Source organism: Marmota monax, unplaced genomic scaffold, assembly GCF_021218885.2.
Source record: "Marmota monax isolate L192 unplaced genomic scaffold, Marmota_monax_Labrador192_F-V1.1 WCK01_AAM20220418_F8-fsc00231, whole genome shotgun sequence".
NCBI classification, from domain to species: Eukaryota; Metazoa; Chordata; class Mammalia; order Rodentia; family Sciuridae; genus Marmota; species Marmota monax.
The window spans coordinates 989,266-1,012,507 of record NW_026693458.1 but is presented as its reverse complement, the minus strand read 5'-3'; the positions used below and the strand labels follow the sequence as shown (position 1 = coordinate 1,012,507).

At 53.6% G+C, this 23,242-nt stretch overlaps 1 protein-coding gene across 12 annotated transcripts in view; it reads left to right on the top strand.

The window, feature by feature from the left end:
• Positions 1-23,029, top strand: part of Fgd3 (FYVE, RhoGEF and PH domain containing 3) — a 43,433-nt gene extending 20,404 nt beyond the window's left edge. For 10 of the 12 annotated variants that reach the window (XM_046457703.2, XM_046457699.2, XM_046457698.2 and 7 more), the window contains 12 exons: positions 2,546-2,684; positions 3,322-3,380; positions 5,054-5,200; positions 6,546-6,638; positions 8,202-8,281; positions 9,268-9,298; positions 9,772-9,879; positions 10,886-10,948; positions 17,116-17,238; positions 19,851-19,991; positions 21,306-21,446; positions 22,072-23,029. In XM_046457703.2, the coding sequence (XP_046313659.1) occupies positions 2,546-2,684; positions 3,322-3,380; positions 5,054-5,200; positions 6,546-6,638; positions 8,202-8,281; positions 9,268-9,298; positions 9,772-9,879; positions 10,886-10,948; positions 17,116-17,238; positions 19,851-19,991; positions 21,306-21,446; positions 22,072-22,326 (1,380 nt within the window). In that variant the 3' untranslated portion in view covers positions 22,327-23,029. The remainder of the gene's footprint in view (positions 1-2,545; positions 2,685-3,321; positions 3,381-5,053; positions 5,201-6,545; positions 6,639-8,201; positions 8,282-9,267; positions 9,299-9,771; positions 9,880-10,885; positions 10,949-17,115; positions 17,239-19,850; positions 19,992-21,305; positions 21,447-22,071) is intronic. The other 2 variants (XM_046457705.2, XM_046457706.2) reach the window with 2 other exon arrangements.
• Positions 23,030-23,242: the final 213 nt, after the last annotated feature.

Below are 23,242 nucleotides of genomic sequence, written 5' to 3'. Positions count from 1 at the left end.
CTCAGCCCTGGAAGCGTGCTTTCTTCCTGGGAGATGTGACACTACTCATGCAGCCATGTACCTTGACATTTGTGCGCTACAGAGTTCAATAAGCAGCTCCTTCCTGAGATGAAGACAGACACTCAGCCTGGCATAGGCTGCTGTCCCCCATCTACTTTAGGCAGACATCGTCCCAAGCAACATCTGCCTGGGGACACTTGCTAGCTGTCATGGCCCACAGTCACATGTTCCCACACCTGGGCAGATCTCTGGTGCTGAACCAGGCAGGCTGTGGGAAGGCTCCACCCCTTGGAATCAGCAGGGTCCAGCCATTCTCTACAGATGACATTGCCCCGACCCCCCCACCCCCGCCTCAGGGACCTAAACCATGTAGACATTGTTGTTCCTGGCATCTGGTGGGTGGAAGCCGGGGATGCTCTGACGTGCACAGGACAGCCCACAAAGTCTCCCACCCAAATGCCCAGAGGCCAAGGCTGAGAAGCCCTGGAGTGCTCAAAACAGGATAGCATCACAGTCAAGTTTCCTATGGCCTCTGGAGATTTCCCTCTGTGCAATCCAAGGCATATTTAAAATAAAACATTTGTTTTTAAATAATCTTAAATATTTACAAAAAAGTTGCAAAAATGACAAGCTGTTACAAACTGGTAGCATTTTGTCCTGTCCATCATTCTCTCTTTTGTTGAGTCTTTGAAGACAGAGTTATAGACACTGTTAGCCTTTTCCCTTAAATGTGAATGAGAAAATGTTCTCTTGCATGACCCCAGCACAGTGATTAAACCAGGAATTTTGCACTGGTGTCACACTGCTCTGTAAGCCACACTCAGATGTCACAGTTGACCCAGTGAGGTTCTTTTACCCACCCACCCTCCCTCCATTCCTTCCTTCCTTCCTTCCTTCCTTCCTTCCTTTCTTCCTTCCTTCCTTCCTTCTACAGAGTGTTCACTATCAGATTTGTCTGCTTTCTTCAAAAACAGGCCTCTGTCCTCATCTTCTTGAGGAGACCAGGCCAGGTATTTGCAGAATGTCTCTGAGCTTGGGTTTGTGAGCTGTTTGTCCAGGATTTGACTCATGCTGTTCCTTTTTGAATTTCACTGGAGCAAGGCTGTCTCACTGTGTCCTTCCTGGCCACACACCATTCCCATTTGTCCCACTTCTAGGGATGCTCATTTGATTAAGGTTCATGTCTCTCCATCATGAAGTTAGATTTTTTTCCCTCCCTATTATTAAGTTTCTCCTAGGAAGACACTTTGATGTTATGCAAGTACTTTATTCAGCATCCTTGAAGATTGTTAAACCAGGGTGTTCCTAGCCCTGTTGTATCCAAGGCATTTTTTAGCTTATCTGAGCTGAAAATTGTGTCATTCTGGGCCCTGAGGCAGGTGAGGGTCTTGAGTTGCTGGCAAGGGGATGGGGAAGCAGGTGGACAGTGTGACAGAGGCAGCAGGTCCTCTTAGCCAAGGTGCACAGCCCTGTGAGCACGGTTGGAAGAGGAGCAAATGAGATGGCTTGGGCAGGAATCCCCAAGTGGGGCAGAGATGATGGGGACAGCATTGAGCCCTTCATGTCTGGGGCTTCTGTGCTGCATAGGTGTCCAGATCTCCCAGGTGGCGGTAGTGAGGAGGTGCTGGGGGGCTGGAGGAGGGGGAGTGTGGTTCATATGCAGGGCCAGGGAGGTATGCAGGGAGCATGAGCCCTGCTGGGCAGGGGCCGGGCCACCAGGGACTTAGCACTCCACCTACCCACCAGGTGGTTTGCTCACTCCAGTGGGGTTTTTTGTTGTTGTTATTGTTGTTGTTTTAGGGTACCAGGGATTGAACCCAAGGGTACTTAACCACTGAGCCACATCCCCACTCCTTTTATTTTTTGAGGCTGGGTCTCACTCACTTGCTTACAGCCTTACTAGTTGCTGAGGCTGCAGTCCTCCTGCCTCAGCCTCCCGAGTCTCTGGGATCACAGGTGTGCGCCACTGTGCCTGGCCACTCTTGTGTTTGTAATGAAAAAGTCTGTAGCACTCTGAGCAGCTCTAGGTGTGAGGAGAGATGCTGGCCTGATTCCCTGTAGGGAGAGTAAGGAACAGCTTTCTCCATCTTCCAGCAATGGGGAGAGGAGGTCAGCTCAGACCCACGCATAAGCATGGTGTGGAAAAATCACTCTAGCCAGCAGGGGGCAGTCTTGTCCTGATGTCCATTTTTCCATTAAGGGTGTGAGCTCTGGGCCTGCAGCCATCCCAGTCAGGGTTCTGGTCCTCTCTGAGCCTTAGCTTCCCCAATATAAAGCGTGGTCGGTGGGGCTGGGGTTGTAGCTCAGTGGTTGAGCATGTGTGAGGCACTGGGTTCGATCCTTAGCACTACATTAAAAAATAAAAAAAATAAAGATATTGTGTCCATCTACAACTAAAAAAAAGAATGTGGTCTGTGCCAGTCGTGCCTTCAAGGGCAGACCGCTCCAGGCAGCCTCCTGGGTCTGTGGTGGCCAGCAGCAGGAGCAGGGCCAGTGTGGACGTGCATGTCCTCAGGGTGCCCCGCACTGCCCTGTGTCCCCACAGAAGCAGGATGTGTGTGGGAACCTGACGCTGCAGCACCACATGCTGGAGCCCGTGCAGAGGGTCCCCCGCTACGAGCTGCTGCTCAAGGACTACCTGAAGAGGCTCCCCAGGGATGCCCCGGACTGGAAGGATGCGGAGAGTGAGTGGAGGCGGCCGTGAAGTGAGGGGGGCTGGGATGGGACAGGGACAGCTGCAGAAACCCCTGGGGTGGGGGAGAGGGAGAGAGGCAGAGAGTCAGAGGCAGAGGGGGAGGGAGGGAGAGACAGAGATAGAAACAGGATGGGGAGAGAGACACACAGAGAAGGGGAGATGGGGAGAGAGACAGAATCACAGAGACACACAGAGAGAATCCCTCGAGGAAGTGACTTAGTAAATCTCCTCCACCAGACTTATGAGGGGGACTTATTTATTATGTGCTGCCAAACACTGGCGCCATCCAGAGTGTAGGCCCCCACAGGACCTGGTGGGACTGGTGAGGGCTGCTCCTGGTCCCCTAGCAGTGACCGTTGTGGCTGGTGGCAGACAGGACAGGAGTCCATGCAGGAGAGTGGGGTCCCACTTGATGTGGCCCCAGCAGGCTGCCAGCAAACGAGGTGTATTTGCAGGGCCATGGCCCCACCCTGTGCCTGGGCTGGGTGTCTGGAGCAGCCTGGGCACCTCAGAAGGGCTGTGGGAACCTCCCCACGGAGCAGCCGCCCACGGCCCCAGAGTCAGCCTGTCCTGAAAGTGTGCAGAGCCACTCTGTGCCCAGGGTGACTTGGTTCCTCCTCCTGCAGGGTCCCTGGAGCTCATCTCCACAGCCGCCAACCACTCCAATGCTGCCATTCGGAAGATGGTGAGTGAGGGTCTGGCTGGGGGGGGGGGGCGGTAAATGGCAGAGCAGTGCAGGAGCCAGGGCCCGGGGGGCTGTTTTAGAGAGCACATTTACCCTGTCCCCAGGTGCCTCCCCACAGGGCACCTCATCCCTGCTCCAGGTTGGCCTCTTCAGGGAGCACCTTTGACCCTAGGTGGTCAGGGGCCCTGTCTCGTGCTGGACAGGCCTGTTCCTTACTAGATCTGTGATCTTCAGTCAGTTATTTAGTGCTTGCCCCTTACCTTCCCCATCTGTGAAATGGGGACACTGATGGCACTTTTCTCACTGGCCACAGGAGGATTGGGAGAGTCACTGCTCATTCTGTGTTTAAAACACGACTTGGCCAAATAAGTGTCAGCTGTCATCATTGTCATCATTAAATTACTCGTTCATTTCCTGATAGTGTATTTTAGTCTCTTTCACAGGCTGTCTCTGTACATGCCCAGCTCTCCAGTGGTACCAGATATATACCCAGCCCCCCAAATATGTGCCAAGTGTGTGCCCAACCCCCAGCACCTACCAGGTACATACAAAGCTTCCCTAAGACACACCAAGTGCACACCTAGTTTCCCTAGTACACACTATATGCACATCCAGCCCACTCTATTACATGCCAACTGTATACCCCAGCCTCCCTAATACACATCAGGTGCACACCCAGTTTCCAAAATACATGCCAGGTGTATGTCTTGCCTCTGTAGTACATACCAGGTAGGTGCTTAGCCCCCACTTAGAACAAGCCAGGTAGGTATGCCCAGCCAGCTCTAGTACAGGCCCCAGGCATGCCATGCCCAACTTCCCTTGAATTTGCTATGTATAAGATTTGCCTCCAATACATGCCAGGTGTAAGCTCATCCCTCCTGGTACATGCCAGGTATAAGCCCTGCCCTCTACTAAGGGTACACACCCAACTTCTCGGTATATATACCAGGTACCTGCGCATCCCTATTTCCTGCAAAGTCCTCAGCCCTGCCCTGCTGTTCCTTTAGAGTCCCCCACATCCTTCCTATGTTGTTTGGTCCACTTGCATTTACCTGCATCCATGCCAGAGACAGAAGGGTGAGCCAAACCCACCTGAGCCTAGGTGTGCAGGCCAAGATCATTCAAGTCCAACAACAGGAGCGGCTGAGGCATGGCAGCCCCAGACCCAGACCGTGTTGCTACTGTCAAGTGCCGTCAGGCTCAGCCCTACCTTCTGCTGCACTGACCTCCAGCTCAGAGCTGAGACCATGAGCTACTGACCCTGTCCCATCACACCTCAGGGTTCTGCCTGGCCATGTACCACCCAACCAGTGCTTAGGAAAGGTGATATGTGGATTGCGGCCACTAAACTGACCTCTTCATGTAATTGTCTGTAAACTGAAGATAATCATGGTGCCCACTTCACACAGTTAATGTCAGAATTAAATGAGTTAAACACATAGCAAAGGAGGTAGCTGTTATTTATTATTATTATTATTATTGCTTGCGTGATGAACATCTATTCGTCCTTTAATACCCAACTCAAATGTCCCCATGTCTCCCTCCCATGCCATTGTCAGCAGGCCCATTACCCTATTGGGTTCTGGGTTGAAGTTGCAGTGAAGACTCTGTTCCTCTGGGTCCCCAGTAGCCCCTGTAGGCTTACGCCTGCCTGAATTCTGTGTCTCTTGCAGGAGAAAATGCACAAACTCCTGGAGGTGTACGAGCAACTGGGTGGAGAGGAAGACATCGTCAACCCGGCCAACGAGCTGATCAAGGAGGGCCACATTCAGAAGCTGTCGGCCAAGAATGGCACGGCCCAGGACCGCCACCTCTTCTTGGTGAGTCCAGCTGCCACCCCAGCCATAGAGCCCTTCACCTGCCCCTTCAAGTCCTGAAAAGAACTGACAGGGCTCAAGGACATGGCTCTCCTGTGTCCTCTCCTGTCAGGACTGAGGACATCATCTTTTGCCAGTGGCTCTTCCCTGTCTGCTGCAAAGATCTCCTATTTTTATCTCTTGTATCCATCCCTGTCCTCTGTGGGGATTGGGCCGTCTCCAGCAACCAGGAGAATGCAAACTGGAGCCTCATGTTGTGATTCCAACTATCCCAGAACCAAACTCTGATTTAGAGGGAAGGGGAAAGACAGGAAGGAATTACAGCGAGAGATCCACTCCAGGCCCCTGGTAATTTCCTCTAGCTTCTATTCTTCTTGAATAAGCAGTTAGATCTTTGCAAGTTCCTTTCTCTAAGTAAGTTTTAGAAATTCACATTCAGCAAAACTCAACTTTGCTGTGCAGTTCTGACTTTGCACAAATTCAGTTGATGTAACCATAATCAAGTTACCGAAGAATAGGAGCACTGTCCCCCAATTCCCTTGTCCTGCCCCTGTGGAGTTTAGTGTTCCTGCAGCCCCTGGCTGTCATCAACCTGTTCTTGGTTTCTATAGCTTCACTTTTCCAGAACAGCACATAAGTGCTCTGAGACAAATCTGGTTTCATTCATTCAACAAGCGCATTGCTGGGTTTCATTCATGTTTGTGTATCAGTGGCTTATTCAAAAGTTTTGCTTTCTTATTACACAATTAGCTCATATGCCTGGTGGACAAATGAAAACTAGGAATGGGACAATAATAAATCTATTGTCCACAATCATCTCCTTGCTCAAAGATAGATGTAACCATAGCTAAAATGATTGCACACATCTTTTTTTTTTTTTTTTAATAGGGTTTTACTAAGTTGCCCAGGCTGGCCTCAAAATCACACTTCTCTCACCTCAGCCTCTTGAATAACTGGGATTACCACCTTGCCTGTCTCAATTTATTAACTTTTTATTTATTTAATCTCCTTTGTGGTACTGAGAATCAAACCCAGGGCTTCACACATTAGGCAAGTCCTCTGCCACTGAGCTACACCCCAGCCCCCCTCTGCATCTTTTAAAAAATATGCTTTACTTTTTGACCTTAAAGAAAAGGGCTGGAGTTGTGGCTCAGCGGTAGAGCGCTCGCCTAGCATGTGAGAGGCCCTGGGTTCGATCCTCAGTACCACATTAAAAACAAATAAACAAAATAAAGGTATTGTGTCCAACTACAACTAAAAAAATAAATATTAAAAAAAAGAAAGAAAAAGGAAAAACTTAGAAGGAGAAAGTGTCCTGTGGCCACTCACCATGTTGTCCCTCTTTCAGTTCAACAGCATGGTCCTCTACTGTGTGCCCAAACTGCGACTCATGGGCCAGAAGTTCAGTGTCAGGGAAAAAATGGACATCTCTGGTCTCCAGGTGGGTGAGCCCTTGTCTCTCAAGCCTGCCCTCCCCCACACTGGGGGTGGGGCACAAATAGGGGTGGGGACGCAGGCTCTGGCCACCAGCTCTATATGTAACCAAGGGGTGGCTGGGACATCATCTTGGCCCTGGTATCTTGGGCTGGGTGGGCAGGGTTCCTCACTCTCTGGTTTGGCCCATCTGCCTGGTCGCTGCTGGCCCCATGTTGAATGATGGGCTGACACAGGAGGTGATTGGAATCTCAAGTGCACAGCCTCAATAGCCGCCGGGGTTGTCACCTAAGGCCAGACCTCAGGGCCTCATTTAGAGGCCAAAAGGTGATGCTCAGGTTATAGGAACAAATCTGAGGTGGATCGTGGGTCTGCTTCCCTGGCCTGGACCCTGGGCCCTGAGCTCTCTCCTTTCCTGAACCCTCTTGGAGCCAGCAGAGGGCTCACAGGTGCCTGTGTGTCCTTACTATACCCTGGCTCTGTAAGCCTGTTCCATGTCTCATGGTGGCAGGTGGAATGGATTCTGGCCCCTGTGGGGAAGGCTTTGAATTAGCCAGTGCTCCAAAAATATTGGCTACATGAAAGTGTTTAATCATTTCCAAAGTAAAGTTCCTGGGTGAGGGAAGAAAAGTAAAGTTTTTTCTTAAATGACACCAAAAAATAAAACCCCTTCTTTCCTTGAAATTCTCTGAATCTAGGTTAAGAAACCCAATTATTACAAGTGGCTAACCAGAGAGGGGGAAAATACCTTTTTCCCTAGTTAGAAGCAACCATTTTCCCAGTGTTTCTCTATAAGAAATCAGTTCTGATAATGAATTTGATGTGTTAATGCAGTACTCAGCCTGTGGCTGGGAGAGTCCAGAGGTTCTGAGCAGGATCCAGAGTCTGTATTCCTTAAAGCCTCCAGCTGGCAGGTGGAGGGAGGAGGTGGATTCTGACGGGATTGAGGACCACAGGGACCACCAGTTCTGTTGTGTCACTGTGCTCTGTGGTCTAGTGCTGAGGATGGAATCTGAGACTCTAGAAGGAAACATCACTATTTCATCCGCTCTCTCTGGGCTCATGCTCTTCCATTTTTGTTTTTACACTGAGGATGCACCTGCCCACATGGACTCAGATATCTGTAAGGGGGTTCAGGCCTGCCTAGCTCTTCTCATAAGATCCTCAACCCTCCTAAGGAGTGTACCTGCTGCAGGGAGGTGGGGCCTGGAAGTGCTGGTGGGAAAGGCTGGGCTGGGACTGGCTGGGGGCCACCTCTAGAGGAGGCTGATGGGCAGATAGGTTGGGTCAGGCATGTGATCAGCCATGTTCCAAGCACAGGGCCCCAGCCCTCTTTGGGCAGGGCAGACAATCCAGTATCCCCCATGGGTCAGCTCCTGCAGCAGCTGTCAGCAGCCACCATGACCTGTCACCTCTGACATCTCCCTAGGGAAAAATTTCAAAGATCATTTTCCATGTGAAAAAAAAAAACAAAAAAAACTTGCATGTGGCTGGTGCTGAGGAAGAGCTGGAATGACGGGCTTGAGTTTGTTTATGTTTTGTTCTTTGTTCTTTTCTCTTGTTCCTGCAGGTGCAGGATATCGTCAAGCCAAACGCAGCACATACATTCATCATCACAGGAAGGAAAAGGTCCCTGGAGCTTCAGGCCCGGTATGGCTCTGGCCTCCCTAGTGTCTGCTGCGCTCTGAACTTCTTTGACCTCATTGTCGCAAACGGTGTATTTTCCTAAATGCAATGACCTTTCAATATATTTTTATTTTTTTTTCTTTTATTCACAATTCAACGTTTTACTACACCAAGGGGAGATCAATAAAAATTAGGCCTCTGCCCAGTTCCTGTTCCCCAGGTCCAGCAGACATTCTTAACCCTTGCTTAAGGATGCTTCTGGAAGTTTCTACACTCACCTACTTTTCAAAATTTTTATATCAGGATTATTTTTTTCAGTACTGGGAATTGAACCCAGGGCCTTGCACATGCTAGGCGAGTGCTCCGTCACACAGCCCCATGTACTCTTTCAAAATCACCTCTCCACATGGGATAACCACAGATGCTATTCCCAGATAGCCTGGACCGCATCTTCCATTTTTCACTAAATTTTCATGATCGTCCCCTATCCTCACACCATTTTCTAAAGCAACATTATTCTCCCTCATTATCATTAACAGGTTCCCATGGATAGGTCCCTGGACCTCCCTGGGTCTCACCCTGGCAATTGGTGACAGTGTCCTCATGCTTAGGTTTTTGTGTGTATGTGTCATTGTATCTATCTGATACATTTCTGACAACGTTGCTAGTTAAAGTGCAGTGTGTCTGTTCAGAGGCTGTTGTCCCATTGCCAGGCTTGTGTTGTGAGTGTGTGGCAGATCCAGCCTCCCACACCTCACCCCTGACTTGAGAGTCTGTAACCATCTGCTAAGGCCCAGGGAGGGGTTGACTGGCCTTGCTGCAGCTGCCCTGAATGGCAAGCCTGGTCCTACCTGGCCACGATTGTTTCGGGCCCTGAGAGCCAAACTTCCACGCCTCAAGCCTCAGTTAGGAGAATGAGTGGCTGGTGTGTGCGCAGGGCGGAGAGAGACTGGCGGTCTACAGTCAGTCTCCAAGACCAAGTTAGTAAAATACTATTCTTGTTTTTATAGGACAGAAGAAGAGAAGAAAGAATGGATTCAGGTAAAGCTTCTAAATTTTTGAAATAACCAGATCCCCAAGTTATTGAGCAATGTGACCATTTCCTGTTGGAACAGAGAAGGTGGCTCTGTGACCATCTCCCCCACCCCCCATTGCTTCTCCCAGTGTTCTGCCCCTTGAAGTTAGGTAGTGACTGGCATGTCTTCATAAGCACCTTCAGATGCCACAAGACTTTCAATCCATTTGCCATTTTGAACTCCTCCCCCATAAATAAGTAGCCACAAATGGGCCCAGAGGGGCTGCAGGTAAGAGTCCTCCTTCAGAGGAGGTCTCTGTGGTCCCAATGGCTCCAAGGGAGAGCTATTCATTGAGGGAAAATAAAATGGTCCCAGGTGTGGGCAGTGTTCCATGAACACCCAGACCCCATCCTTGAGGACAGAGGCAGGCAAGTGCCCCCCACAGTGTCCAAGTCCTCCTCAAGCTCTGATAGCCCTATGACTCTGTCCTGGGTCCAGGTCATTCAGGCCACCATTGAGAAGCACAAGCAGAAGAGCGAGACCTTCAGGGCGTTCAGCAGTGCCTGCAGCCTGGACGAGGACTCGGGCCTCTGCCCAGATTCCCCGGTGAGTCAGCAGCCTGTGCCAGGAGGGTGGGGATGGCTGGCTGCCAAGGAGAAAGGGGCAGGCATCCAGGAAGGGAGCTCAGACATGTGTTCACCTGCCCGCCCTTGACGGAGTGCCCCCTGCAGCCTGCTGGGCTCCACAGTCTGGGGGTCCGTGCCTGTGTGGAAGAAGTACCTTATTGTGTTTTGCCATCTGCATGCCAGCCCTGTGCGTGGAGGGGTCTTGTCTTAATGCCCATGGAACCTGAGTTTCACAGAAGCTCAGGGACACACCTAGATCACTGTCATCTCATCGCCATCATCACTGAGCCCCCGTGCCCTTCCTATATGCCACTGTGACCAACCCAGGATGTCCAATGGCTGCAGACATCTTTCTGCAGTTGTAAATTCTCCCCGAATTCTGCCCTCATGCTCCGGGAAATGTCAGCTCAGAGCCCTGTGGAGAGAGTATTGAGGGCAGCTCTTCTGATTCCCTGGGGAGCTGCCCTGGGGGACAGGGGGTAGACTCCATGTGGATTTGGGTCGGTGCAGGAGGCCTGCTGCAGGGTCTCCACTGAGTAGCCAGGAGGAAAAGACAGGGCTGAAGCCAAGGCAGAGCCTGGCCATCCCTCCTATCTGGGAGAGAAAGTTGAACAAGGAGGTTGATCTCAGCCTGCTGTGAGGAAGGCCTGGAAGTGTCTGTTCCTGGGTAGTGTGCTGGGTGGGGGCTAGGGGCATAGCAAGGACCCCTGGGAAGAGGAAACGTGATGCCCTGGGTCCAGGCTCTGTGGAGGTGCATCCAGGATGGACCAGCTTGCCAAGCCTTGCTTAGCAGCCCCTTCTGTGGGAATAGCTCCACCCCGAACTCAGATCACAGACTTTATTAGACTTTGCTGATTCTTTCTCTTGCACCTCCTACCCCAATGCACAGAGGTGCTGAGTTTGAGGAAGTGACCCCCTGCTGCACAGAACATGCAGCCATGTGGCCTTGGAGCCACCTTACATTCAGCCTCTGAATTCCTTTCTAGATGGTGAGCACAAGCTCCATGGAGCCTGCATTGGTGACCGATGGCAGTGGGGGTGCCATAGGGGTAAGTGACCCACACCCAGCAGTCAACAGGGGAAGGAGGTGTCAGGGGTCAAGCAAAGCTCAGGGGTCAGCCTGCCCCTCCCCCCAGTGTGTTCCGGGCCAGGGTGTGCAATTGGAAGCTATGTCTGAGACCAGGCTCTGGTGACTTGGATCCTGGAGGTGGTCACTGCTGGGGCTCTTGGTAGAGGCCACGAGGGAGTCTGTTGGTGGTGGTCACATGGCTGTGTGACTGTGCAGGGAATTCTCTGAGCTCTACATGAACATTTGTGCTTGTTCCGTGTAAAATTTAGGCCTTAACAAAACATGTAATCATACTGAACCCAGGTCCAGAAGATCATCCACGGAAAAACCAATGTCAAAGAGACGAGTGTTGGGGAGAAAGAAAGGCTTTATTCAGCCGCCAAAGAATGGAGAAGTGGGAACTTTGCTCACAAAATAGCTTTTCCATTTCAGGAACTTGAGGAGTTGGAGATACAGACTAGGAGGAGTAACAGGGCAGAGGGCTAGGCTATTAAGGGAAGGACTGTTTTCGTCTAAATATCCTGGAGGAACTCTGGTGCCACCTCTTTTTACACCTTTCATGGTTTGGTGTTTCCAGTCATGGTGGCTGGCAAGTGCCGTTAGCCTTGAAGGAGGGAGGGGGGGAGAGACAGACAGACAGACAGACCAGGCAAGTCTACCCTACATTGTAGTTTGGGACAAAACACTTTTCAAATGACCAGCATGTCCACATCAAGAGCTGAGTATAAAAATCTGACCCAAAGGTTAAAATGGAACAAAGGGGAGAGGCATAACATGAAGGCCAATGCCAAGTGTTCTCATCTTGTCCAGTCTCCCACAGAACACGTGCCAGGCCTGGATGAGGAGTCAGAGTTTTCAGCATAGGCTGCTTTTCAGTCCCTAGAAAATAACCTGGGCAGCCATAATCACAATAGTCCACATGTCAGAGCTGTTACCTACAAAAAAACCTACTGGGAGACTGATAATGATCGCCCAGTTGTGTGACCTCCAGAATTAGTGATTTTAAGTCAACTAAGAGCAAGCGAAGCTAGCAGGTTTCTTTAGGTTCCCCCTGGTAATGTAGCAGCAAGGTACCAGGTCCTTAGGAGGACCCCAGTAAAGCATCCTGGCCTCAGACTCTCACCCTAAGCTGGTGCTCTCACCTCTCTCCTCCTGTGTTCTCATCTCCCTTAAGTCAGAGCAGCCCCCAAGGGTGACACTCAGGGCCAGGCCATATGCCTGCCAGCCAGGGACTCCCCTGAGAGGCCCCTCTCCCTCCATTTAATGTGGGAGATGAAAGAAGCGCAGTGAAGTCCCCCAGTGACTTCCTGCTCCAGTGAGCACCAGCACCTGGAGCCATGTCATTAACTGGGGCCCGACACTCACTAACACTGATGCCACAGGTAGCCCAGGAGCACCCTGGGTGGCTGCTGCGACCAGAGTGCTGGTAAGGCCATTCCTAGGCACCTTGCTGGGTCCTGCTGTACTCCGGGCTCAGGTTGGCTATCCCCAGCCCCAGCCTAGACATGGGCTCCTCCCCTCCCTGGGAGTCTTCCAGACACCACCACAGAGTACAGCCCTACATTCTCTGCACACCTGCCTCACTCCTTGTACTTCCTCTCTGTCTCCCTGTCTATCCTCCTGTGTCTCATGTCTGTCTCTGTCTCTCTTTCACACACCCCAGACGTCTCACTGCTCAGGGACAGGTGTGGGCCTACCTGGATGAGGCCTAGGCCAGCTGAGGACTCAGCCTGCCCATTCATGGCCAGCCCTTGAGGTCTCTGGTATCGAAGTCCTGTTGCTACTCTGGAGTTGTGTCACAGCCAGTCCCACTGTGGGGGAGGAAACAGGTTCAGGGCAGTGAAATGTGTTGGCCCTGAAGCAGATGTCAAGGAATCCCTGTGGGGACAGGGCCACCTGGTGGTGAAGAGCAGGGAAAGGCTGGGAGGAGAGGCACATACCTCTTTGGTAGGGTGACATCACTTACCACTTCACGGAGCAGTGTGAAGCCCTGGCCAGGTAGGCCTGCCTGGGTGGCCTGGCTGGTGTCATCCCCTTCCCTGGGACCTGAGCTTCACCAGGTCTCATGGGTGTCTGGATGGGCGTCAGACAACCCTGTGGAAGTTCCTGAGGCTTCAGGGAAGGCTGGGGCCTTTCAGGGGTGGGACGAGGAGGCGAAGGGGGACGCTCAAGACAAGCAGGCAAGAGGAGAGACCCCTTCCTCAGTGGCACTGCTGCCTGCCCACACAGCAGGCATCCTGGGGGTCAATTCTGTTGAAACTGAAAGTCAGAAAGTCAGAGGGTGGTACAGGCACCGGCAGGGAAACGAATGTCTAAGCTCCCAGCTGGCTGCCTGGCTCAGCTCTTGTCTGGTTGTACCTGCTTCCTGCCCTGCTCCCTGAGATGCCCTGGACTCCCTTGCTCTGCCAGGCCCCGAGCCTTTGCCCCTTTGTCTGCTCTGCCCATGTGAATCAGCTCATGGGCAACTTTTCATATTGCTCAACGGTGTGAGTGAGGCTGATGGTACCCAGACCCATGTGGTTCCTGGTCCCTTTCCTGGATTTATTTATAGGGATTTACAGTGGGTACTTGTGAGTGTGTGGCTGCACCCACAGACTGTGCTGCCAGAAGGGTGCATGCTCACAGTCAGCAGGGGACTCCACAGCTCACACAACTGTGTGCGAACACTCCCAAGCAGCCCACATCTTCATGATGATGCCCTGGACTGGATCCAGTCTTCAGCCTGGGATGGGCCTCAGGAGGCATCACTGGTCACTAAGGCATATGAAAGCCACTTGTTTAGTGCTAGGGGTTGAATCCAGGGACACTTTACAACTGAACAACATCCATAGCCCCCCACTTTTTTTTTTTTCAGACAGGTTCTTGCTGAGCTGCCAAGGCTAGTCTCTAACCTGCAATCTTCCTGCCTTGGCCTCTGGAGTAGCTAGGATTGTGGGCACCCTGGGAAGCCACCAGTTTCTTATTTGTGCTGCTTTCCCTGGGGCTGAGCCCCCACGCCATGGAGATGGGACCCTCAATGCCCTAGAGATGGAGAAAAAGCAGAAGTGGGTGGGGTTGTGGTCAAGGAAGCCCTGGGTGAGGAGGACTGGGTTGTTTGTAGGAAAAGCCACGCTTAGGTCTGGCCCAAGGGGCATGGGGCAGGTGGAACAGTCCATGGCAAGGGCTAATTGGGGGCCAGTGCCCAGATCAGAAGTGTTCTAGCTGGAAGGAACCAAAAAGGTCATGTTTTAAAATGGTTTACCCTGTAGAAAGACACGGACTCAGAATTGGCCAAGGAGTGAGGCTCAGGCAAGTGTTACCTCCTCCAGCCTCAGTTTCCCCTGGAAGGAGAGAGGGAAGCTGTTGGGTGCCTAATACAATAGGCGCTTCAATGCCTGCCCACCTCCTTACGTCAATCCATGCCTGGCATCTCCCTGGGTAAGACTGTGGTCACTATGGTACTCGTGGCCAAATGACTGCTTGGTCTACCCCACTTGCCTTCTCCTGCCCAGAGAAGGCTCAGCCTTCTGCAGGTTCTGTAGCATTCACCCCATGACAGCCAGGTTCTTGGGGTCACAACTGCAGTTCTGGTCTCCTTATCTTTGTCCCTTCACCTGCACAAACCTGGGGCCTGCCCCACCTCCAACAATAGGCCTACAGCTGAGGCGTCCCCTGCCCCCAGTAGGTATCACTGTGTGTTTCCCATGGGTGTCTCCACCCCCACCGCATCCCCAGCAGAGCTGAGCTGAGCTGAGCTTTCGGTGAGACCTGGGATGGCTCAGGGTGCGTCTGTCGACCTGCACTGAGCAAACAGGGTGGGACATATATACGCACAGTGGGCATTTACAAGGTTCTCAAAAGAAAAATTTAATTCTGACACCGAAGAGTGATCTTTGCTCCAGAATTCCAAATTTAAAAGCTTTTTCTTAGCATATGTAGAAAGGAAAATGAATCTACCCATGGTACAGTGGTTTCATTTCCTGGGCTGAGATGTCTTTAGAGGTACTGTCCCTCTAAGACCCTCTTTCCAAAGGGAAGCCAAACCCCAACCAGGAAGTTTTGTAAGGGGCCCCGCAGAACTCAAAGCCTTCCTCATTCTGCAAAAGTCCCCTTGTGTCCACAGAAAAGTCAGAGTGCAAAAGGTCCCAGGGTGCCAGACCTACTGTGGGTGGTGACACAAAGACCCAAGGCACCAGCAAGGACCCCACCCTGGCCACCCTTGTGCCAAGGACTCCCTCACAATGCGGGACTTGCTTTTCCTGGAGGAGGCCCACCTTGTGCTCCAGGAAAGAGCCATCCCAAGAAGAGTAGAGGGGCCCGGCCTGGCTTCTGCTGACCGCCTCCTGTAGGAAAGACCCTGTGCCGTGCCCTTGGCTTGTGTCCACCTGGATTTCTCATGCTGTGTCATTCCGCTGTCTGATATAACCGATGTGACTCCATCAGGGCCACTGATTGGGGTCTGAGTCTGTCTTATGGAGCTCTCCCCCCAGTTCCCTGATGTGCAGCTAACTCCAATGAAGAAGAACTGCTTAGGGAACAGCCCTGTTGGCCCTTGGTGGAGACCAACTTCTGGGTCGACGTTGGCACATTTTGGGTGGTTTGGGCGGAATTACTTAACCAGTTATCGGGGCCAACATCCTGGAAAGACTTGGGTCCAGCCTTCAGACATCCTGACACCTGTGCAGAGAATCTGAGCCTTTTCCTTGGGTCAAACTGCCTGGTAACCTCTTCCAAGGGGGGAGTGTGGCTGGCCAGTAGACCCATCCCTGGCCACACAGGTGGCTTCCTCCCCCTCTGGTCACTGCAATCTACAAATCAAACCAGATCTCTGCGTCGAGAAACTAGTGTGGTCAGGGGCAGAGCCTCATCAGGGATGGGCCATGGCCTTATTATGTAGGAGCCAGGAAGTGCTAGGGCCCCCGTCCTAGGGCTTGGCTTAGCTCTGTGGGCTGACCATGGCAGACTTGCCTGATGAAGGAGGCTGTCAGAACCCAGGGCACTGTCCCCAGCCCTGAGTAGGCCTCCTTGCCCCAGGAATTTTCTTCTGAACTTTGGCGGGGTTGGGCCTCCACTGATCCTGGGGGCTGAGCTGTTGGCCACATGCCCCATCATGTCACAGCTTTCCCTCCATCCCCCTGATTCCCTGATGGCCCCACAGCTTCCTGGGTTCTCAGCTGCCTACCGGGTGCCATGGAAGGGTCCGCTACCCTAGGTCCCTGAGAGTCACAGGTCCGAGCTGTCTGGCCACCTGACTGCCAACCACTCCTTCCACCTGGCCCTTTGATTTCTCACCTGAGAAAGAGGAATGTGGGCACCCTGAAGGTGGGCAGGGGACAGAGGCTGCAGAGCCATGGCAGACCCCGGAGATGGCCCCCTTCCTCTATGCTGTCCTTTTCCTTCTCACTGTCCGTTCCTTGCCCTGGGCCTCAGTTACTCGCTCCACCTTACAAATGAGGAAATGGAAGCTCAGAGAGGAGAAGTGACTCATCCAGGGCCTCTTGGCTGATGAGGGCCAGGGCAGGAGCCTGGGGACTGTCACTGGTCATAGTCAGACAGGGAGACTGAGGCTCAGCTGCAGCCTCGGTAAGGCTGCTCCTGTCCTCCATGCCACCAACCTCTCTGGGAAGTTCAGGTAGCATTGCAGGAGACAGAACAAGGAATCCAGCCCCTGAGCAGGGCCTGGGCTTGCCCGGTTTCCTCTTGTGTGCTCCCACACGCTCCCACACTGATACACAAGCACATATGGATGTTTTAGGCACGTGGCAGAGGGAGGACCTGCCTGAGTGCCCAATTCAGAGCTGGATGAAAGATGGGCTCAGAATCTCCAATAGCTGCAGGGTCGGAGATGGGGACACCCCGGTGCCTGGTGCCACATGCCATCTGTGCAGACTGCCATCCCAGTATGCACCATTTCCCTCCAGCCTGGGCTCCGCTGATATTTTTTCTCAGACACACCAGATAGTCACTGGCCGAGTTGTTCCGAACATAAAGTTCTTGATCCACTTGGACCGTTGCTTGATGGGATGTGATGCACGGGGGTGGACCCTGGGGGTCAGCGCAGGAAGGGGGATCTGGCCTCCTTGACTCTTTAGCTCATTCCGCTCCTCAGTGGGGCAGCGTGCTGCAAGACACTCGTGGAAGCTGATGGCACCGTGTGCGTCTTTGTAGCTCGAGTCCAGAAAACTCTCGTCGAAGGCCAAGCGCGACAGGGAGAGGCAGAGCTGTAAGAGCTGCGGCGAGGCCTTCAACTCCATCACCAAGAGGAGGCATCACTGCAAGCTGTGCGGGGCAGTGAGTGGGGGCCACAGGGAGGGAGGGCTCCGACACCGAGCAGGGGTCCCTTGCCAGGTGCTCACAAGTCCTCAAGGGCAGGAGCTGAGCCCTGCCAGCCAGCGGCAGATGCGGCGCATGCGTGCAGCTGGTGAGTTCTCAGAACCACGTGGCAGCCCCATAAGGACACCTCCAGATCCCGCCTCTTGGACGCAGATGTCCTTGAGCATGAGATTGTCCCTCTGCAGTAGAAGCTTGATCCCATTTCTCCCGTCAGCTCCAGTGACTGACAAACATTCTTTGCAACGAAAAAGACGTTGGAGTTGGAACCACAGCGCCCCTAGCTGGGCGACCTTGAGCACAAAGGGATGGTAGTGTCCTCGCCCGAGGAGCAGAGGAGGGACTGGCGGGGAGGGGTGTGGCCACGGTGGAGCGCTCTCCCGCTGACCCCCGCCCCAGTGCCCAGGGCCCCTGTGAAGAGGGACATCTCTGACAGACCCCCACAAACACCCACACCATCTCCATCCCTCTTCACTCACCTCCAGATCCCTTGCTCCTGAGAGTGGACTATCGGAGCATGTAACTGTCCCTGAGGAGCAGGTGCCCTGGAGCGCACCTGTAATCCCAGTGACTCCAGAGGCTGAGGCAGGAGGTTTACAAGTTCAAGGCCAGCCTGGGTAACTTATTGAGACCCTGTCTCAAAGTAAAAAAATAACAGGGGCTGAGGTTGTAGCTCAATGATAGAGGACCCCTGGGTTCCATCCTCAGTACCAGGGGTAGGGGAGGGAGGAAGAAACCAATGATTCAAGTATTTTTGGGTTAAGGTATTAAAATTACATCTGTTAGCAAGTGGATCTCACCACAGATAACTTGGAGATGTTTTTTCAAAGGGTGGCAACAGTCTGTTTCTTGCAGGTGTTCCTTGTCACGCCTTTATGTAAAACCTTGCCATGCTGGCCAGGGTCTAGAAGAGGAAGGAATAAATGGATGAGTCCTTGGATGGGTGGGTGGGTGGGTGGCTACATGGATGGATGGATGATGGATAGATGGGTGGTGGGATGGATGGAAGGGTGAATGGCTGAGTAGTTGGGGAGAAGGGTGTGGGGAGTACAGGATGGCCCATAGGCTGTGGCTCAGGCCCAAGCTATGCCTGGGTCAGGGAAGCCAGCAAGGTCAGGTGGAAGATGGAGCTTCTGGAAGGTTTGTACTGTGGGTTCCTGTGCTGGCATCTTGGTGGAAAGCAGATGGGAGACAGCTGGAGTCTCTCGCGAGGAAGGAATGGAAGAGGATGTGAGAGGTGCTTATCCAGAGCCTGGGCTGCCTTGGAAGGGAGGGAGGAGCCCAGGTCAGCTGACTGAGGTGGAGTGGGGAGGGGCCTGGCATCTGACAGTGCGCAGGACAGGTTGGGAGGGCTCAGCTGGCTGTGCCCAGGGAGGGAGCCGTGTGGGAGCCCCAGTCTAGATGGGGGTCAGGAAAGCAGGGGAGATGGCCCAGAGAGGAGTGAGCATCTCAGGAGGGGTGGTTCCATGCTGCAAGGGCTCTCAGGGCTGAGACCAGCATCATCCTTGACCACAGGGAGGCCAAGTTTGGTGTGACCCAGGCAATGTCAAGTCAGGGCATGGAAATGCCCAGGGTTGAAAAGAGAAGCTGGGTCAGGAGGAGAGGCTCGTGTTCTGGGGAGACGACCCAGTACAGGGAGGAAGACTGAGGCAGAAGAGACAATGGGACAAGGCCCAGAGAAATGGAGGAGTCTGCCAGTGGGGATGGGGTCCAGGGTAGTGAGAGCTCTGGAAGAGTCCCAAAGGGGCACCCGTTGGCTTATTTCCATGTTCTTCCGTATTCCATTTTATGCATGGATGTCCTTGTTCATGCATCATGGACACTTGGGTCACCTTCATCTTTGAGGGATTGTGGACAGTGCTGCTAGGAGCTCTGCACCTGTTTCTTCCAGTTCCTGTTTTTGGTTCTTTTGGTGTATGTCCAGAGGGGTTTTGCTGGTTCCTGTGGTAATTCTATGTTTAATTTTTTGAGCAGGAACCACACTGTACCATAGCAGCTGTGCCATTCTACATCCCCCTGATAGTAAAAAGTTTCCAATTTCTCCATCTCACCGACACTTGTTATGTGGGTGTGTGTCAGGGGGGGGGGCATCGGGATCTGAACCCAGGGGTGCTCTGTCACTGTTACATCCCCTGACCTTTTTATTTTGAGACATAGTCTTGCCAAGGCTGGCCTCAAACTTCGAACCTTCTGCCTCAGCCTCTCGAGTCACTGGAATAACAGGTGTTCATCACAATGCCTGGCTATTTTTTTTTTTTTTTAATAATAGCCATCCTGAAGGGTGTGAGGTAGTTTCTCCTTATGTTTTGATTTGTGTTTTCCTGATGACCAGTGATTTGGGGTCTTCTCATGTGCTTGGTGGCTCAGCCCATTCTTTTTGCATACAGATCCTTGAACTCTGGGTCATCCAGGTAAGGAGGACAGGACATGGGGGCACCAGTCTTGCTCTGCCCTTAGAGGGGGTTCCTGGCCCCCTCCTCATTCTAGGCCAAGCCGTTACTCCTCCCACGTTGTTGAGTCTCTCCTTCTCCTCTGCCTGGGTTGCGGGGTCACAGGTGCTCTGTGTCTTGCAGGTCATCTGTGGGAAGTGCTCTGAATTCAAGGCTGAGAACAGCAGACAGAGCCGGGTCTGCAGAGGGTGTTTCCTGGCAGAGCGGGTAGCCCCTGCAAGTCCCAGTGCTGAGGCTCCTTCTGATTCCAAGCAGAGCACAGAGGTGGGTGGCCCTGGTTCCTCAGATTGGAAATGATGGGGAAGGGGTCTCAGTGGACTTCACAGGTCCTGGAACCGGGGAGAGCTAGTTGGAGTGATTGCCAATTGAAAGCAAAATATCATACAAAGTAAGTGCACATTGGGCTTCTCAGGGCGGCTCAGGGCGGAGGCTTGAGAATCATTCTTACCCAGGGGTTAGATGGGAACCCGTGTCAGCTCCACTCCCTGTGGCCCTGATTAGTATGGAGCTGCCCCCAAGTCCAGCACTGAGGTCTACCCGATGGCCTGCCTCCCTGCTAGTCCTTAGGACAGGCAGGTCCTGGAGGCACGTGGGAAGTCCCAGCTCCCCACCCTACTTCCCCTGAATATGGCCACTTTTCTAACACAGTCCCTACTTTCTGAAGTCCTAGGAAATTTGAGAAAGGGAAAACATGCTTTTCCAGAAAAATGTATTGCCCTTTCTCTCCACTTGACACACTATGATGTTCTCAGCGCCAGCTTCAAGAAGTTGGGTCTCCTGGGAACTGTTTATAACATTGGTTTTCCTCCTAAGGCTTCAGTTGGGTGGCCAGATAGGCTGGGGTCAATGTGTTGTCGAAGCTCCTGACCATCCTGGCTCGTAGTTGTCAGGGGTCCCTTCTCTGGGTTTTTGCTCTAAGAGGTCACAGATGTAAGGATATTAGGACCAGGGCAGAATGGAGGCCCAGTAGGATGCTCCGTGCCCTGCCCACCTGGGCCCACCTTGTTCTGCATTGTCAATACTGACACGTATTCTAGGAGACCTGTGGAGGGTGAGCTCAGGCCTCAAAGGGCCACCAGGTCTTAGGAGACCAGATCTAGCAAATGGTGTTGGAACCATGTGTAGATGTCTCAGGGACTCCTCTCCATAGCAGCTCTAGAGCACATCACAAGGACCTGTGTGTGAGGCAGGTGAGGGAGTTGTATGTGTGTGTGGCATGGGAATTGTGTGTGTACGCTTGTGTGGTGGGTGTGCTTATATGTGGCACGTGGTGTATGAAGAACTGAAACAGGCAGGGTCCTTTGCATGGTGACCCACACTTGGTACTTACTGTTAGGCTTTTCTCCTGAGGTTTTGACCCAGTGGCCTCACTCCCCATGTTCTACAAACTCCTCATGACTTTATGGCACCTGAGCCCCTCGGACTGCCTGGAGTGACCCCTGGAACCAAGTGAGGCCGGACCCAGCCTCCCTCCAGGTCTCAGCCGCATCTCTGTGGCCAGCTCCTTCTGAGCATCTCTGGCCCCTCAAGGGAGAGACCTCTACAGTTCAGTGACCTCACCTGTCTCTGTGTTCCTAGAAACCACCCGCTGTGGATCCCCAGCCCAGCCTCATCTGCGGCCCCCTGTGGCTGTCAGACAATGGCACATCCTGGATTGAGGTATGGGCCACCATCCCCGCATCGGACCCCCGGGTGCTGGACCTGCGTGGCAGCAGCGAGGTATGTGTTCCCTGCCCCAGGTCATTGCCTCTCCTCACAGCCCAGAATCTCAGGCCTGCAGCACTCACAGCAAGTCTGGGTCACCCTCCTGGGGCTGACCTATTCTGTGGTCTTAGGCCTCAGTTTTCCCAGCTGCCCAGAATAACCCTCCTCCCCACCCTGAGGAGACAGAACCCCGTGATGCCAGGACCCCAGGGCCAACCAGGGGATGAGGGGCAGGCAGGGTGCACAGAGGGCTGGCCCCTCCCTCCCACACACACTTGTTTGTTCACCTGCTCATTCGCCCTGGCTGGACGCAGCTGGGAGTACAGAACGTGGCAGGTGCAGCTCCAAAGCCCACATGCCCCCTCGTTCATCAGGAACTCTTGCTCAGTCCCTCTCAGTCCCAGTTACTGACTGCCCATGTCACAGGGGCTCCCTGGGACTTGGGAATCAGAGGGAAGCCATGGGGCCTGGGGTTCTGGTGAGGTGGGCAAGGCCCCCTGCCAGCGTCCTCCCAGGGGCCGCCTGTCCTGCTGTCGAGGAAAATGCGGGCATGTCCACAGGTCCATCCGGCTCAGAGTTGGCCTGGCACTGGGCATGGCAGTCTAGGGGCCTGCTCAGGTGGTGACCCTCTCTCTTGCAGCAGGATGGCCGGCTGCCGCACGCCATCCCTCTGTCTGGCTGCACGGTGGGCACTCCAGACCCCGAGGAGGGGCTGACAGCGGGACACCTGTGGAAGGTGCAGCAGGGTCAGCAGCGCTGGTACTTCAGGGCCCCCTCCAGGGAGCTGCAGCAGAGCTGGCTGGGAGCCCTGCGTGCTGCTGCCCACGGGGACACCACCCAGGAGAGCCCTGGTGCCCCGCAGCCCCAGGCCCCGACTGGCACAGCTTCTTCCTGAGCAAAGCTTTGCTCTCTGTGACAATGACACGTGGAGCCTCTGTTCTCCTGGGAGGCAACGTCTGACCACATGAAGAAGTGAAGCACTGTGGGGGTGGGGCTGTGGGAAGTCCGACGGCTCAGACCCTGGAGGGTCTCTCTGCTTTGATGAGGAGAAACTGAGGCCCGGAGAAGACCACCCGCTTGCCCAGAGTCACCCAGCACGTCTCAGGAAAGAGCCCAAGCCTGGCTCCAGCCCAGCAGTGTGACGGGAGCAGGGAACGTGGGCTACTGCCAAAGGCAACGTCCTCTGAGTCGGTCCTGTGGTCGCTTTGGCTCGTGAGACAGAGGAGGCTGTGTGGGTGCTGCCCAGCGAGGACCACTTCCCACCGGGTCTGCCGTTGCTCCTGGAGTGGGCAGTGCTGCCTGGGGTCTGCCCTGGCCCCTGTGGAACTGGACTGGGACTTGCTTCTTGGGGCTCTACCTTCCTTCTCTGCCCTCTCCGAGGCTCTGCCTCACAGCTCGCCGCCCTGTCTGAGCTACCTACGGAGGGACCAAGGGGTGGACCTGCCCTGTCCCACAGGACTCACAGTTCCTGAGCAATCACACTCAGAAACACTGCTGGGAGGCTGGCCCTGGCCCTGTGTGGTGGGCGTGGGAGACTGTGGCTGTCCCCTTCACGGGTGGATGCCGTGCTTGTCTGTGTAAATGAACACTGGCTCTCAGCACGTGGGCACAGCCTCAGGGCCCCCCCAGGAAGGTGATGACGCAAGGGTGACAGAATTGCATGGGCTACTCCCTGGCCCAGCACTTCTACATCTCTGGTCCAACCAAGGGTGTTGGGGTCTTGCGTACAAGACGTGGGGGACATGACAAAGGTCATGAGGTGGGGGTACTGTGCATCAGAGCCCTGGGGACCAGTGGGAGGGGGGGAGTTA